Source organism: Papio anubis, chromosome 16 (genome assembly GCF_008728515.1).
Source record: "Papio anubis isolate 15944 chromosome 16, Panubis1.0, whole genome shotgun sequence".
In the NCBI taxonomy this organism is placed as follows: domain Eukaryota; kingdom Metazoa; phylum Chordata; class Mammalia; order Primates; family Cercopithecidae; genus Papio; species Papio anubis.
In genome coordinates, this window is record NC_044991.1 from 61,670,230 (window position 1) to 61,687,458 (window position 17,229).

The 17,229-nt window shown below is 42.4% G+C and overlaps 1 protein-coding gene across 4 annotated transcripts in view; it reads right to left on the bottom strand.

Annotated features, from left to right (window-relative positions):
* PIGU (phosphatidylinositol glycan anchor biosynthesis class U) overlaps positions 1-17,229 on the bottom strand; it is a 110,422-nt gene that overhangs the window by 51,929 nt on the left and 41,264 nt on the right. For 3 of the 4 annotated variants that reach the window (XM_009216281.2, XM_021921121.2, XM_021921122.2), the window contains one exon: positions 5,302-5,399. The exons of the other annotated variant lie outside the window; for it this stretch is intronic. In XM_009216281.2, the coding sequence (XP_009214545.2) occupies positions 5,302-5,399 (98 nt within the window). The remainder of the gene's footprint in view (positions 1-5,301; positions 5,400-17,229) is intronic. 4 annotated transcript variants of the gene reach the window in all.

The window sequence follows — 17,229 nt, forward strand, 5'->3', positions numbered from 1 at the left end:
TTAACTCAAGATGGATTAAAGACTGAAACGTAAAACCTAAAACCACAAAAACCGTAGGAGAAAACCTAGGCAGTACCATTCAGGACACAGGCATGGGCAAAGACTTCATGACTAAAACACCAAAAGCAATTGCAACAAAAGCCAGAATTGACAAATGGGATCTAATTAAACTAAAGAGCTCCTGCTCAGCAAAAGAAACTATCATGGCCGGGAGCGGTAGCTCACACCTGTAATCCCAGCACTTTGGGAGGCCGAGGCAGACGGATCACGAGGTCAGGAGATCGAGACCAGCCTGGCTAACAAGGTGAAACCCCGTCTCGACTAAAAATACAAAACATTAACTGGGCGTGGTGGCGGGCGCCTGTAGTCCCAGCTACTCCGGAAGGTGAGGCAGGAGAATGATGTGAACCCAGGAGGCAGAGCTTGCAGTGAGCCGGGATCCACTGTACTCTAGCCTGGGCAACAGAGTGAGACTCTGTCTCAAAAAAAAAAAAAAAAAAAAAGAAAAGAAACTATCATCAGAGTGAACAGGCAACCTACAGAATGGGAGAAAATTTTTACAATCTATCCATCTGACAAAAGTCTAATATCCAGAATCTACAAGGAACTTAAACAAATTTACAAGAAAAAAACAGGCCAGGCGCAGTGGTTCATGCCTATAATCCCAGCACTTTGGGAGGCTGAGGTGGGCAGACCATGAGGTCAGGAGATTGAGACCATCCTGGCTAACATGGTGAAACCCCGTCTCTACTAAAAATACAAAAAAGTAACCAGGCATGGTGGCACGTGCCTGCAGTCCCAGCTACTTGGGAGACTGAGGCAGGAGAATCGCTCGAACCCGGGAGGCGGAGGTTGCAGTGAGCCGAGATCATGCCACTGCACTCCAGCCTGGGTGACACAGGAAAACTCCGTCTCAGGAAAAAAAAAAAAAAAAAAAAAAAAATCAAAAAGTGGGCAAAGGATATGAACAGACACTTCTCAAAAGAAGACATTTATGTGGCCAAGAAACATGAAAAAAGCTCATCATTACTAGTCATTAGAGAAATGCAAATCAAAACCACAATGAGATACCATCTCATACCAGTTAGAATGGCAATCATTAAAAAGTCTGGAAAAAACAGATGCTGGCAAGGATGCAGAGAAATAGGAATGCTTTTATACTGTTGGTGGGAGTGTAAATTAGTTCAACCATCGTGGAAGTGTGGTGATTCCTCAAGGATCTAGAACCAGAAATACCATTTGACCCAGCAATCCCATTACTGGGTATATACCCAAAGGATTATAAAGCATTCTACTATAAAACACAAGCACACGTATGTTTATTACAGCACTACTTACAATAGCAAAGACTTGGAACAAATGCAAATGCCCAGCAATGATAGACTGGATAAAGAAAATGTGGCATATATACACCATGGAATATTATGCAGCCATAAAAAAGAGTTCACGTCCTTTGCAGGGACATGGATGAAGCTGGAAACCATCATCCTTAGCAAACTAACCTAGGAACTGAAAACCAAACACCACATGTTCTCACTCATAAGTGGGAGTTGAACAATGGGAACCCATGGACACAGGGAGGGAAACATCATACACCAGGGCCTGTCACGGGGTGGGGGACAAAAGGAGGGAGAACGTTAGGACAAATACCTAATGCATGTGGGGCTTAAAACCTAGATGATGGGTTGATTGGTACAGCAAACCACCATGGCACATGTATACCTATGTAACAAACCTGCATGTTCAGCACGTGTATTCTAGAACTTAAAGTAAAATTTTTAAAAAAATTAAAAAAAAGTATTTCATGTACCACCAGCAAAAATAAATAAATAAATAACCAAGTCTCGGTAGTTCTTTTTCTTTTCTTTTTTTTTTTTTTTTGAGACAGAGTGTCACTTCATCACCCAGGCTGGAGTACAGTGGTGTGATCTAGGCTCTCTGCAACCTCTGTCTCCCGGGTTCAAGCAATGTTCCTGCCTCAGCCTCCCAAGTAGCTGGAATTACAGGCACGCTCCCCCATGTCTGGCTAATTTTTGTAGTTTTAGTAGAGATGAGGTTTCGTCATGTTGGCCAGGCTGGTCTCAAACTCCTGACCTCAAGTGATACACTCGCCTCAGCCTCCCAAAGTGCTGAGATTACAGGTGTGAGCTACCATGCCTGGCTCGGGCAGTTCTTTAAAGCAGCATAAGAATGGACTAATACACCAGGCTACTTCATATACTTATAAAAATATATATACAAATATAGTGGGAGATGGAGTTTTAATTTCTGCATAAATGGGATCCTGAAGTTCATCTCAAACTCTTCCACTCCTGTCCCCATATACAGACAGTTGCCAAGCACAGTTGATTCTACCTCCTAGAATTCCCCTGCATCTAGTCTCTCATCTCTCTATCTCCTCTGACACTGGTTTGGGCCCCAAATTTACCCCTCTGACTTGATCTAGTACAATGTTCTAAGCTTTCCCAACTTCAGTTCTTCCTACTCCCATCTACCCCACAGGCTGCTGCCAAAACAATCTTCCAGGAGCACTCACCTGCTCAGCATCCTTCAATTGCTTTATGTCTGCAGTCTGGCATAGTATCTAGCACATTATAGGTACTTAGTCAATATTGGTAGAGGAGCTGCTTGACTTCATGAGTCAGTTGTACTGTCCACTAGTGTCAGGAGGAAATTTCCTTTAGTTTTAAACAGAAGTTGTTTTATATAAAGTGGTGCATAGAGATTGGCTTAAGAAACCATTTTTATCTTCTTTTATTTACTTATTCATTTTTTGCAGGTTGGACAAGCTCAGAAACCATTTTTAAATTTCTGGTCCATTCATGTGTATGAATAAATATACTATATTATTTATCTGATACATAGTTGTATAAAAAGTCTGGCTATATATATTCTTAGTGCTTAGACTTTCTAAAGAATAAGCCATAAATAGGAAATAAAAAAGAAAATACAAGCAGCACATTGTCATGTGGAAAGATGCTTCAACTCAGCAAGAATACAGAGAGAACATCAAAGCAAAATAACTTCACAGTATGGTGACACATCTACTGAACTGGCAATCATAAATCAAACTTGAAAAGTCAGTGCTGGCAGATGGGGAGGCAAGTGGTCCACTTCTCTTTAGATACTGATGGTGGCACTGCAAACTGGTTCAGGCTTTCTGGTGAACAATCTGGTATAATTGCCTAATAAGAACAATACAACTTTTCGCCTTGGTTCCAATGATTTAGCTAAAGGAACATACTTGAAGAAAATAATTTCAAGCTGGGCACGGTGGCTCACACCTGTAATCCTAGCACTTTGGGAGGCCAAGGGGGAAGGATCACTTGAACCCAGGAGTTTGAGACCAGCCTGGGCAACATGGCAAAACCCCATCTCTACAAAAAAATACAAAAATTAGCTGGGTGTGGTGGTGCATGCCCATAGTCCCAGTTACTAGGGAGGGTGGGGTGAGAGGATTGCTTGAGGCCGGGAGGTTGAGGCTGCAGTGAACCGTGATTGCTGCACTGCACATCCCATCCTGGACAACAAAGTGAGACCCTTGTCTCAAAAATAAGAAAAAGAAAGAGAAAACAAATAAAAACAAATTTCTGGCTGGGTCAAGTGGCTCATTCCTATAAACCTAGCACTTTGGGAGACCAAGGTGTGTGGGTGGATTGCTTGAGCCCAGGAATTCAAGGCCAGTCTGGGCAACATGGCGAAACCCCATCTCTACAAAAAATTAGCTGGGTGTGGTGGCACACGCCTGTAGTCCCAGTTACTCAGGCAGCTAAGGTGAGAGGATTGATTGAGCCTGGGAGATGGAGGCTGCAGTGAGCTGAGATTGTGCCACTGCACTCCAGCCTGGGTGACAGAGCAAGGCCCAGCTCTCAAAAAAAAAAAAAACAAAAAAAAATTCTACATTATTTATATTAGTGACAATTAATATAAATGACATATCTCAAACATAAATAAAGACATATCTCAAATTCCCCAAATAAGAAAAAGATCAAGCAAACCATGAATCATTGTCTGCATCAACACAATATTATGAAATCATTTAAAATAACATGCATATGGCCTATTTCAATAAATGGAATACACACTCAGCTTTAGCAGTGCTTGAGATTAAGAAAGACTCCGAAATCAGACATTTCTGGGTCTAAGTCCTGGCACTGTCACCTGTACACTTTCAAGAAACATTTCTCTTGTAAGAAAAGATTTGGACAATGTGGGGCCTACATGCAGTTACTTCCTCTTGAAGAAACATGTACTATTCTCATTTGAGTAGAAAAAGATGATTAGAGAGCAAGCTCTGGCATCAGATGGCCACAGTTCATATATCAGCAATGTCACTCGCTGGTCCTGTGACCTTAAGTGACTTAACCTCCCAACATTCCAGTTTCAATTCATGTGTCTAATATGGCTAATACTAGACTAATACATGGCTAATAATATGACCTACTCCATAAAGTTCTTATAAGGTTAAAATGAGATGATGCCTACAGAGTGCTTAGCATGGTGCCTGACGTGTAATCCATTCTCAGTAAATGTCAGCTATTTGTATTCTTCAATTAATGTTTATTGATCACCCACAATGTTCCAAGCATTATATCAGATGCACATACTCCATTTAAGTCCTGTAAGAATGTTACAAAGTGTTATTACAAAGAAAAGTTAAAGAAATGAGCTCAGAGGGGATCATTAGTTGAGAAAAGAAAAATGCAAGATAGTTGCATTTGCAAATATCTAAAATAAAATGCACTTATACATTCGCAAGGATATGCATACAGTATTGCCTCCCTTATCTGAGGTTTCACTCTCCATGGTTTCAGTTACCTGTTGTCAACTGCGGTACTAAAATGGAAAATTCCAGAAACAAACAATTCATAAGTTTTAAATTGCATGCCATTCTGAGTAGTGTGATGAAATCTCACACTGTCCTGCTCTGTCCCACTCGAGACATGAATCGCCCCTTTGTCTAGTGTATCCCTGCCTGTTAGTCACTTAGTAGTTATCTTAGTTATTAGATAGAAAAAACATAGTATATGTAGGGTTCGGTACCAAATGCAGTTTCAGGCCTCCGTTAGGGGCTTTAGAACATATCCCCTGCAGATATGGGGAGGTCAACTGTAGTTGGGACTTAATGATCACTAAGTCTACTTTGTTTACAGTTAGTCAAGTTTCTATGTGTTTGTATTTTCAACTAGGAGCAAGTTTCCTGCTGCCTTTACTAACCCATGCCCTTACTTCCCCCGAGCAGGGACCAGGCCATGTATTAAATGTCACTTGGGTGCTGGCTTCTGACCAGCAAGCGCTTACCTGGAGGAGATAGAGGAGTCCTGGGACAAACAAGGTAAGGGGGTACAGAGACTGGTATGTCGCTAAGGCAAGAAAAATAGCACTGAGGAAAGCACTGCCTGTAAAAAGAAAGAAATGTATGGAATAATCCAGCCTCATCAATCATGATTAGACTCAGTGAGTCCCTGTCAACACAAAACCTTCCATAACTGCTCAAATAATCACCTGCCAAGTGCCTCCTGGTACACAAGGTGCTATGCAAATTCACACAGTCAGAGCTTCTTGGCTTGATTTCCAATGAAAGAAAACCAAGAAAGTCAAAACCATCTACCTTTGGCAACCTGAGACACTACAGGCATAAATCTTGTGAAATTTTGAGACCTAGAACGATTTTACAAAATTTCAACCCAAAGATGTATAAAGGATCAAGTCTATTAACATCCATGTCCTATCTAATGTACCAATTTACTAAGCCTACACTTATTGCTTATGTTATTCAGAGCTGGAAACCCATCCCTTTGACTGTTGCAACACTTATCACTCTTTACAACAGCCCTTCCTTACCTGCTACATTCATGAGAATTCATGTTTTATTTTTCAAACAAAAGTATATTAATTTTATTAGTAATGTCCTCATTTCCTATGTAAAATGGACTACTATGAAATCATTAAACATGATGCTATTAAGAATATGCAATGACACAGAAAGGTGTTTATAATATCCTATTAAATGAAGTTTATAAAAGAGACATATATTATCATTTCTTTTATTAAAAAACATGCACAAACATTTTTTAGAAGACTAAAAGCCAGCAGGCAAAGTAACTCAAGTCTGTAATCCCAGCACTTTGTGAGGCCGAGGCAGGCAGATCAAGACCAGGAGTTCGTGACCAGCCTGGCCAACATGGTAAAACCTCGTCTCTACTAAAAATAAACATTAGCCAGGGGTAGTGGTGGGCACCTATAATCCCAGCTACTCGGGAGGCTGAGGCAGGAGAATTGCTTGAACCTGGGAGGCAGAGGTTGCAGTGAGCCAAGATTGTGCCACAGCACTCCAGCCTGGGTGCCCAGGCAAAAGTTTGCAGTAGGGGCGGGGCCCTCATGGAGAACCTCTGCTAGGGCAGTGTGGAAGGGAAATGTGAGGTCGGAGCCCCCACACAGTGTCCCTACTGGGGCACCACCTAGTGGAGCTGAGAAAACAGCCACCGTCCTCCAGATCCCAGAATGGTAGATCCACCAACAGCTTGCACTGTGGGCCTGGAAAAGCCACAGCCACTCAACACCAGCTTGTGAAAGCAGCTGAGAGGGAGGCTATACCCTGCAAAGCCACAGGGTGGAGCTGTCCAAGACCGTGGGAAGCCCCCTCTTACATCAGCATGACCCAGATGTGAGACATGAAGTCAAAGAAGATCATGCCCTGCTGGATTTCCAACTTGCATGAGGCCTGTAGCCCCTTTGGTTTGGCCAATTTCTATTTGTAATGGTTGTATTTACCCAATGCCTATACCCCCATTGTATCTAGGAAGTAACTAATTTGCTTTTGATTTTACAGGTTCATAGGCAGAAGGGACTTGCCTTGTGTCAGATGAGACTTTAAGCTGTGGACTTTTGGGCTAACACTGAAATGAGTTAAGACTTTGGGGGACTGTTGGGAGGGCATGATTGGTTTTGAAATGTAAGGACATGAGATTTGGAGGGGCTGAGGCAGAATGATATGGTTTGGCTGTGTCCCCACCTAAATCTCAACTTGAATTGTATCTCCCAGAATTCCCATGTGTTATGGGAGGGACCCAGGGAAAGGTAATTGAATCATGGGAGCTGGTCTTTCCCATGCTATTCTCGTAATAGTGAATGAGTCTCCCAAGATCTAATGGTTTATCAGAAGTTTCCGCTTTTGCTTCTTCCTCATTCTCTCTTGCCACCGCCATGTAAGAAGTGCTTTTTGCCCTCCGCCACGATTGTGAGACCTTCCCCAGCCATGTGGAACTATGAGTCCAATTAAACCTCTTTCTTTCGTAAATTGCCCAGTCTCAGACTACCAAAAATAAGTAAATAAATAGAAGACTAAAAGCCAAGGCCACAAAGTTCATAGTGGTTATCTCTGGGTAGTGAAATTATGAACAATTTTTCATTTTTGCTTCACTGCATTTTCTAAACTTTCTAAAATGAACATGCTTTGTTTTTATCATTAGAAAAAAGCTAACTTCTTTGAAAAAATAGCTATTCCCTTAAGACAACAGGATACTCTAAAACTAAGGATAGAGAGCCCTAGTTTACAACAGGAGTTTCCAAGTGGCCCAGAAATCAGTAGGGTGCAATTGATGGTCCAAGGTATAAAGCCCAACAGGTGTCTTGTAATGATGTTTTCTAAAATGACAATATCCATGCTCACTTTCATTAGTGTGGGGTCAACTATTTACTGAAAATAACAGGCTGGGCATGGTGGTTCACACATGTAATCCCAGCACTTTGAAAGGCCAAGGTGGGAGGACTGCTTGAACCCAGGAGTTAGAGACTAGTTTGGGCAACATAGTGAAACCCCATCTCTACAAAAATAAAAATAAAAAAAATAAGCTGGTTGCGGTGTCACACACCTGTGGTCCCAACTACTTAGGAGGCTGAGGTGGTAGGATCATTTAAGCCCTAGAGGTTAAGGCCACAGTAAGCTAAGACTGAACCATTGCACTCCGGCCTGGGTGACAGAGTAAGTCCCTGTTTCAATAAAAAAATAAAAATAACACATCCTCTTAATGGTGTTTCATAAAAGGAGGAACCAGTCACTCCAGTCCAAGGAGTTTTACCTCTCTGCTAATCCAGCTCTAGAGACAAACAGGAAGAGATAATTGACGAGATCTTTTGCCACCAAAGTGGTCTGTATACTTGAAACATCTAAAAACTACCTTGGAAGACAAAGGGTTATAAACACGACAACTTCACAGACAAGGGAGTGGAGAGAAAAGAACTCTGTGTGCTTTATTCTTCAAACCAAAGAAACTCATCAGCTAGAAAAACCCTAGCTGACAGAAAGTAGAAGGGAGGCAGAGAAAGAAAGAAGCTAGAAGTAACAGGACAGAATTCTATGGAGAGGGGGGATGTCTCGCCATATTGACAGTGACAGTCATGATGTCCTGTATCCAGGGTACTCATAATTACGACTGTGTAGGAACAGGATCATGCTCAGCTAAGTTGTGACACCAGCAGTGGCATGCACACATCTGCTGAGCCACAGACTTTAGACTCAGAACCAGGTCACTCTGGGATAGGGAGGTGGCAGTAGTGGGAAAGGTGCTGTTCTGGAGCCCAACAGCTAGAGTGAGCTAGGGATTGATTCTTTCATTGGGTCAAAAATCTGAATGTTTTGGTGGGAAACTGGCCAAGAGAGGGAAAACACTGAAAAGAACTTTTTAACTTAACATGGTTCTCTATGGATTGGGAGTAGGCAATAGAAGAGGTCCATGTGTCTGTTACCAGAGGATGGAGGCTAATGCTCCAACTCCATCCATTCGCACAGTATGGTGAAAACAAACACATGACTTTCTCCTCTCTCTCCCCGAGGAGACACAAGGAGTGAAATAAACACAGCCATCTCTTGCCCTAATTGCCTGAGGTTAATAATTGCTTGTCTGAAACTGACTGTTTATAAGGCCCAAGAGAGAAGAAGAGGCTCACAGCCTAGTCGAATGGACTTGTGAGTTTTAGAATACTTTCTCCTAGGATCAGGAAGAAGCAGTCTTCCTTCCATAGACTGAAGTAGTCTTTGGGAAGGAAAAATCTGTTCCTCCTGCTATTCTTTGTCGGTAACCGGCATCAACAACTAGCCAGATACCCTGGCAACCCTTCACCCTCCAGCTCCCATGTTCTTTCCTCCACCAGTCACCAAGCCCTGTGGATCCACCTCTGGAGAATTTGTCCCTTCAGTTCTTGCTCTCATTTCTCTCCAGCAGCCTTTCCCTCTCCTCCTTAGCGGTCTCCCAATTGCCTCTCAACCAAGTCCATCCACAGAAGCACCAAAGGAGCCTTCTAAAGCAGTTCAGATTGTGGCAAGCCAGTCTTTAAAGGCTTCTGATGGTTCCATTTCATCTATCAGGTTAAGTCTAAACTCCAACAGCAAACAAGACCCTTCACCACTGGGTCTCATTTCTCCAGTTTCACCTCTCACCACTCTTCCACACACACCCTGTCCTCCAGCTACACTGGACTATTCCCAATTTCTGAAAACATCATGCTGTTTCATTCTTCTGTGTCTGTTCTTAGGCTATTCCTTCTGCCTAAGCCATCCTTCTCTGCCCTTTTTCTAGTAGAAACCATTCCTTCGATAGCCAGGTGAAAGGTCACTTTGTCTATGAGCCCAAGCAAAGGTGGTAACGTAAACCGTGATTATAGCTGACATTTATGGATCACTTCCTAGGTGCCAGGCACTGTACTGTATCCTCTGCATCGAGAACAGTTTCTGACTCAAAAAGGTCCTCAGGAAACATCACAATAGCCCTGTGAAAGCTCTATTCCTGCTCCTTATAACAGCTTTACTGAGATAAAAACCACACATTCTACCCATTTTACAGGTCAAGAAACCAAGACACAGAAACAGAAAGCTTCAGTAATGTGACCAAAACCACATAGCTGACTCCGGTACCCACTCTTAATCCCTGTGTTAATAAGCCTATCTCATTCAATACCAATGCTATCTTATAATAATCTGCATATGTTTCTCTCTCTCTCCCCACTTCTCTGTGAGTTTCTCAAGGGCAATACATTTATCTTAACTTTGGCTCTCCAGCACCTAGCACAGTTCCTGGCACATGTGATAAATGAACAAATGAAGAAATGAATGAATGAATATCATTCAGCAATACATATGAAATCTTTTTTAAAAATACAAGAATATTAAAGGAAACCAATGTTCTTGAGGAAGAAAAACTTATGAAGTGTAATACACAGTCATGAACATGGGCAAAACACAAAATAAATCTGACTCAAATAAAGCAGAGCCTGCAGAATAGCGATTGAAGGTTTGTTGCGGCAGGGAGCTGGCCCAGAGAATGCTCTCTGTGAACTATTGCATGGCTGAGGCCCGCAGTCTGGGGGCAGAAACACGGTGCTGCAACAGTCAGTAGGTTGGTGTGTGGGAAATCTGGGTGTGGGATGCTGGGACAGGTGTGGACGGGGCATACGCACAGCCTGAGCAAAAGTGAGGGTGAGTATGGAGGCAGGCAGGAGACCCAGAAAGTGCTATGTGTTTTGAAAAAAGCTAGAAGGGGTAAAAAGGAGTTAGGAAGGCAGAAGAGGAATGATATGTGCTTGGGGCAGAGTCAGAGAAGATCAAGGAAAGTGAGAAGTGACTTCAAATATTTTAAACAAACTGTGCAATAAGCAAACATTTCTGGAGTTTGCTCTATACGAAGAGTGTGCTGGGTGCCAGGAAACCTGGTGACTCAGATAGTCTCCATCCTCAGGCAGCTGCCAGTAAACAATTACAAAATAGAGGAGGAAAGTACAAAGGAAGCAGACCTAGCCCATCAAGGGAGGCTGACACCTGAGTTTTGAACAATGAGTAGGTGAGGCCAGGCAGTCCAAGGCTGTGCACGGGCAGGAGGGCAAGAGAGAACGGTGTGCTGGGGTAGGGGGTGGGTACTGTAATTAGCTCAATATAGCCAAAACAGGGCAAGAGCTGGGAGGAGTGACTGGAAAGAGAACACAAAAGGAGTTCGTGGATGCTAGTACCACTGTTTCTTAATCTGGGTGCTGGTTATTCAACGTTTTGTGAAAATTCATGTATCTGTACACTAATGAGTTATATATTTTTCTGTATATATGTCATACTTCAATAAAAAGTTACAATCCAGCCGGGTGTGGTGGCTCACGCCTGTAATCCCAGCACTTTGGAGGCCGAGGCAGGTGGATCATAAGGTCAGGAGTTCAAGACCAGCCTGGCCAATATGGTGAAACACCATCTCCACTAAAAATACAAAAATTAGCTGGGCATGGTGGCGGGCGCCTGTAGTCCCAGCTACTCAGGAGGCTGAGGCAGGAGAATCACTTGAACCTGGGAGGTGGAGGTCGCAGTGAGCCGAGATCATGCCACTGCACTCCAGCCTGGGCAACAGAGTGAGACTCCGTCTAAAAAAATTTAAAAAGTTACAATCCAAAAAGTCTCAGCAAGCAGGTAGGAGTCAGATCACGGAAGGCTTAGCTTGCACAGTCATCCAAAAACATCTACCTACAGGCCCAGACAGGATACCTGAAATCATGTCTGCAATGGCAGCCTCATGTGGGCAAGAGCTAGGGCATCACGCTCGCCTAACCAAAAGGAACTGTGCCAAGAAGACTAAGAGTTTTACCCCAAAATGATATAATCTACCATTTTCTAGGGCAGCCCAGATGCACAGGCACTAGGCTTTCTATACAAACCTTGATATTTAGCTTTATCCTAGGGATATTAGAGTAAATTGGTCAAATGTGTATGTACATTGGCTGTAGTATCAGGAAATTTCATTACCTACTCAATCTAGCTTTGAATATGTTATGTCTTCTAACTCTCTATTTGTGTCAGGGTGGGGGCCAAAACAAGCCTCAGCAAGACCTGGGGAATACTTTGCCTCCAGGGACTGCACCTTACAGTGATCTGGGCCTGGGTGGGCGGCACAGCTACAGGACTGAGCAGGAATGTAATGAGGTGGGGCCATGGGGACTGGTTCAGGACAGGGACTTCAAGTGGAGTAATCAGAGAACAAAGAGATTGGGTCACAGATGATGACCTGTACCAAGACAGGCAGAGACACACTGGAATGTAGTCAAAAGGGCTCAGGTCCCACAGGACTATCAGAAGAGGAAGCTGCACCAGGGTCTGGGGCAACAAGTGAGACTGCCCAGGAGGAGGAGGCATTCCTGGGGGCAGGGCCAATGTATTACATTCCTTGCCAAGTGTGCTCTTTTAACAAGGCAGCCTCTCTCAGAGCTGAGTACATATCAGTGATAACGATGATAATTTATTGAGCACTTACTCTGTTCCAGCCATGACTGTAAGCACTTTACTTGCCTTAAGTCATTTAGTCCTTTCAATAATTCCATGCAGTGGATACAATTACTGTCCCCATTTTACAGATAATGAAACTGAAAGACAGATAAGTTATTTGCCTGGGGTCACGAAACTAGTGAATGAGAGCAACAGGATTTAAAGCAAATGGTTTTACTTCAGACTCCATGTTCTGACTGCATCACTGTGCCACCCTCTTGATCTCAATCTGTCTGCACCATAAAAATAACAATAGGCAGAGCAACTAGTTATTGAGTGGATTCTGCTAAGGAAGCATGCTAAGCATTTTATATTTCTTATTTATTCCTCCGCTATCTCTAGAAGGTAGATATTCTGGGATCAAATTGAGGCTCTTGAGGCTGCATGATTTGCTCAAGGCTAAAGAGCTGGTAATTAGAATAAGCAGGCTTTGAAGTTGGGTTGACCTGACAAAAACTGGGTCCTTGAGTCCTCTATGACTCCTTCCATTGGCAGGGCTTTGGCCCACAGGAACCTCAACTGGAAGTGATGGGATCACCAGGCCTCAGGATCATCACTCTTCCATTGTTCCTCTAAGGCTAGGCTCCAGGAAGAGAACCTCATTGAAACCTCCCAGGCCTCCCTATAAGGCCTATAAGGATGCTAACAATCATGAGGTCTCTTTTATTTTTTAAGTTTTTTTTACAGACATAGTCTCGCTCTGTTGTGCAGATTGGAGTGCTGTGATGTGGTCAGAGCTCACTGGATCAGTGACATGGTCAGAGCTCAGAAGGATCTTTTGAAAGGGAGGATACTATTAAGAATAGCAACCACTACCACCTGAGCAGTTACTACATGCCTCCATACCATTTGCCATACCATTCATTCTTTACATTCACTCTATAAGGCAGACACTCTTTCATCCCCATGCTACACATAAGGAAACTGAGGCTTAGAACTGTTAAGTGACTTGCCCAAGGTGACAGAGCCAGGAAACAGTGGAGCTGGGATTAGCCACCAGATCAGTCTAACACGAGAGCAGCCTGGACTCTTAATCATGCTTGAATACCTTTTTTTTTTTTTTTTTTTTTTTTGGACACAGTGTCTTGTGCTGTGTCCCCCAGGCTGGAGTGCAGTGGCGCGATCTCGGCTCACTGCAAGCTCCGCCTCCCAGGTTCACGCCATTCTCCTGCCTCAGCCTCCGAGTAGCTGGGACTACAGGCGCCCGCCACCACGCCCGGCTAGTTTTTTGTATTTTTAGTAGAGACGGGGTTTCACCATGTTAGCCAGGATGGTTTCGATCTCCTGACCTCGTGATCCACCCGCCTCGGCCTCCCAAAGTGCTGGGATTACAGGCTTGAGCCACCGCGCCCGGCCCATGCTTGAATACCTTCTGATAGCATTGATCCTTCTTTCTCCTTGGCAAGCAAGTCCTGTCACATGGCCTTTTTTGGTGGCATAAGGAAAGCTGGAAGAACGCTTAGGTGGCAAATTTCAAGAATTTCTAGTTGGGAATATCTCACTGTTGACAAACACCAACAGTGAAAAGGCAGGACCACCTATTAGCATCTGTTTGTTTGTTTTCCTTTTTAAAGCCTAATGAAGACTACTTCCCAGTGAGGGAGTTTTTAATTAGCTCACTGAAAGGCAGAGTACACTTTGCCCAAGCAACAGCCTTCAAAGTGAAACTTAAGCTGCTCTACTAAACTAATATCAACCCTGCCCAAAGATCTGTGTTTCCCAGCCAACACTCCAATAAGAACATCACAATACAATGGCCCAGACCTTGTCCTGGCCTGTGTCTCTCAGAGTGTCCCAGGCAACCCTGGGCTGCCACAAAGGAAGCCAGGGGAAAGCAAGCAGCAAGAGTCAAGGGGACAGAGCAAACAAGGTCACTCCCTTTTGTGATGTATCTGCTCCATGGAAGTCTGGGGAGCACTGCCAAGTTTACTTCCACTGCCCCTATCTTCTTATCAATCAAGTTAATTTAATTTAGTTTTTAATTATGTACTCACTGAAGAAATTTGGAAAAAAACATATGAGGCTGGGCGTGGTGGCTCACGCCTGTAATCACAGCACTTTGGGAGGCCAAGGCGGGTGGATAACCTGAGGTCGGGAGTTCGAGACCAGCCTGACCAGCATGGAGAAACCCTGTCTCTACTAAAAATACAAAATTAGCTGGATGTGGTGGTACATGCCTATAATCTCAGCTAGTCAGGAGACTGAGGCAGGTGAATCACCTGAACCCGGGAGGCAGAGGTTGCGGTGAGCCGGGATCGCGCCATTGCACTCCAGCCTGGGCAACAAGAGCGAAACTCCATCTCAAAAAAAAAAAAACTATATCAATATCTATATGAAAAGAAATAAACTCACCCATGAACTTATTCTACAGGAACACGTATTATCCTTTTGGGATCTATTTTCTAACTATTTTTGTTGCTTTTACATAGTTGAGATTCATTAAAATGCTGGGCATGGGTGTTCACACCTGTAAGCCCAGCACTTTGGAAGGCTGAGGCAGGTGGATTGCTTGAGGCCTAGAGTTCAAGACCACCTGGACAACAGAGTAAGATCTGGTCTTTACAAAAAACATAAAAAATTCTGAGATTACACCACTGCACTCCAGCCTGGGCAACAGAACAAGACTCTGTCTCAAAAAAAAAAAAAAAGAAAAAAAAAGAAAGAAAAAAAAAATCAACCAGGCATGGTGGTGCATGCCCCTCATCTCAGCTACATGGGAGGCTGGGGTGGGAAGATCACTTGAGCGTAGAAGTGTGAAATTACCGTGAGCTGTGACTGTGCCACTGCACTTCAGCCTAGGTGACCTGGGTGACAAAGTAAGACCCTGTCTCCAAAAAATAAAATTATATTAAAATATATATATATAGATATATAGATAGATAGATAAAATTTTACATTGTTTAAAAAAAAAACATTTTCGGCCGGGCGCGGTGGCTCACGCCTGTAATCCCAGCACTTTGGGAGGCCGAGGCGGGCGGATCACAAGGTCAGGAGATCGAGACCACGGTGAAACCCCGTCTCTACTAAAAATACAAAAAATTAGCCGGGCGCGGTTGTGGGCGCCTGTAGTCCCAGCTACTCGGGAGGCTGAGGCAGGAGAATGGCGTGAACCCGGGAGGCGGAGCTTGCAGTGAGCCGAGATCGCGCCACTGCACTCCAGCCTGGGCGACAGAGCAAGACTCTGTCTCAAAAAAAAAAAAAAAAAAAAAAAAAACATTTTCACATAGTTTAAAATTATATTTAAATATCATGTGCATAATATCCTACTACATGGGTAAACCGTATTTTACCTAACCACTCCCCTCTAAAGTATTTTCTAATTTTTCCAGTGATTGTAAATAATTCTGCAATTAATAACTTTGCACCATAAAGCTTTGTGTCTATATTTCTGCATTAGTTTAGGATAGGTTCTCAAAAGTAGAATAAAAAATCAAAACTACAAACATTTTATCCTCAGGTGGATAGTGTTAGAAAAATAAATAAATAAAATTTTTAAAAACTCCAAACATTTTAAGACTGCCCATGGTTGTACAAATTTATCTGCCAACTTCCATGTGGGAAAATACTTATTTGATAGAACCTTTGCCAGAACTGAGAATTAGCTTCTAAAATCTTTACCAATTTCCAAGGCAAAAAAAAAAGTGTTCAAAAGTTTTAAAATTTCAATTGGCTTTTCTTTATTAATTATCCATGGAGTTGAATATTTTTCCATAATTTTCCGTGATTTATACTCCTTTTCTTGTGAATTTTCACAAATATTTTCTTTTTTAAAATACAATTATTCCTACATTAATTTTATTAAATAATTTTATTAATATGCAGTAAAATGTGAACTGTAGAAATATAACTTGCAGAATTTATAACTGAACTAACTTTATTATATATACTGTTAGCAGAGATTACTAAAACACTCAAAGAGCCAGAGTGGTTCAGAGACCTAGCTAAAATAGAACTCTTCAAATATTTTAACAGATTAGAAATGTTGTTGGTGAGTTATTTACAGTAGCATATAATGGAAAACAAATGTTCAACAAAAGAGAAGGACTGGAACCTCATAACAAATACGCAAGAGGAACTGAAGTGGAGGTGGGGCAGGGTGATGAAAGACTTACTTTTCAATTTGTAGGTCTGAATTTTTTAATAAGTGATAAAAGTAAAACAAAATTATGTATATAACATTATGAAAATGTCTATAAATTCATTAAACAAAAATCTAGAGTGATATAAAACATTTTTTTGCTCTGTGAAACAAAAAAAAAAAACATGGCTGTGAAAGAGATACATAAAACTTACATGTTTTTCTTCCCCAAACAAAAACCTTATCATTGACTTACAGGGCATAAAATATATTTTTTTAACGGTATACTTTACATTTTTATGTGCGACTCCTAGGGAAACAAATAAACATGCACCTTCTGAGGGCATGTCTTCAGTTTCTCTATCTTTGCACTCGGCTATTTTAAAGGTGACATTTCCAAAGGCCAGTACTTGGTCCCTTCTGCCAGACTGCTGCGTATATTCTTTATTTTTACGGACACCAGACACCTTGATAAATGACAACTTATCTGAACCTGACACTCTGGAAACAGGGATTGAGGCAGGGAGTATTCACAGACAGCAGAGTATTTACTGTTAAGAGTTGTTTCTGACAAAAATGACCACAATCTTCAGAACAAGACAATTCAGGCTATGCAATATCAAACCATTTTAAGTAACCCAATAATAAATTAAACTAATAGGCCTACAGAAAGACCACTCATAAGCATTCCAAGAGAAACAATCTCTTATAAAGACCTAAGGCATCCTCGTGTGCCACCCCAGAAAAGGTAAGCAAACTCTAAGTAAAAGGTTCTGTAAAACTTTACCTTTTACTTCCCTTGTTAATACCTAACCATTTAACAATACTGTACAGGCTCGGGCTGGGTGGCTCAAGCCTG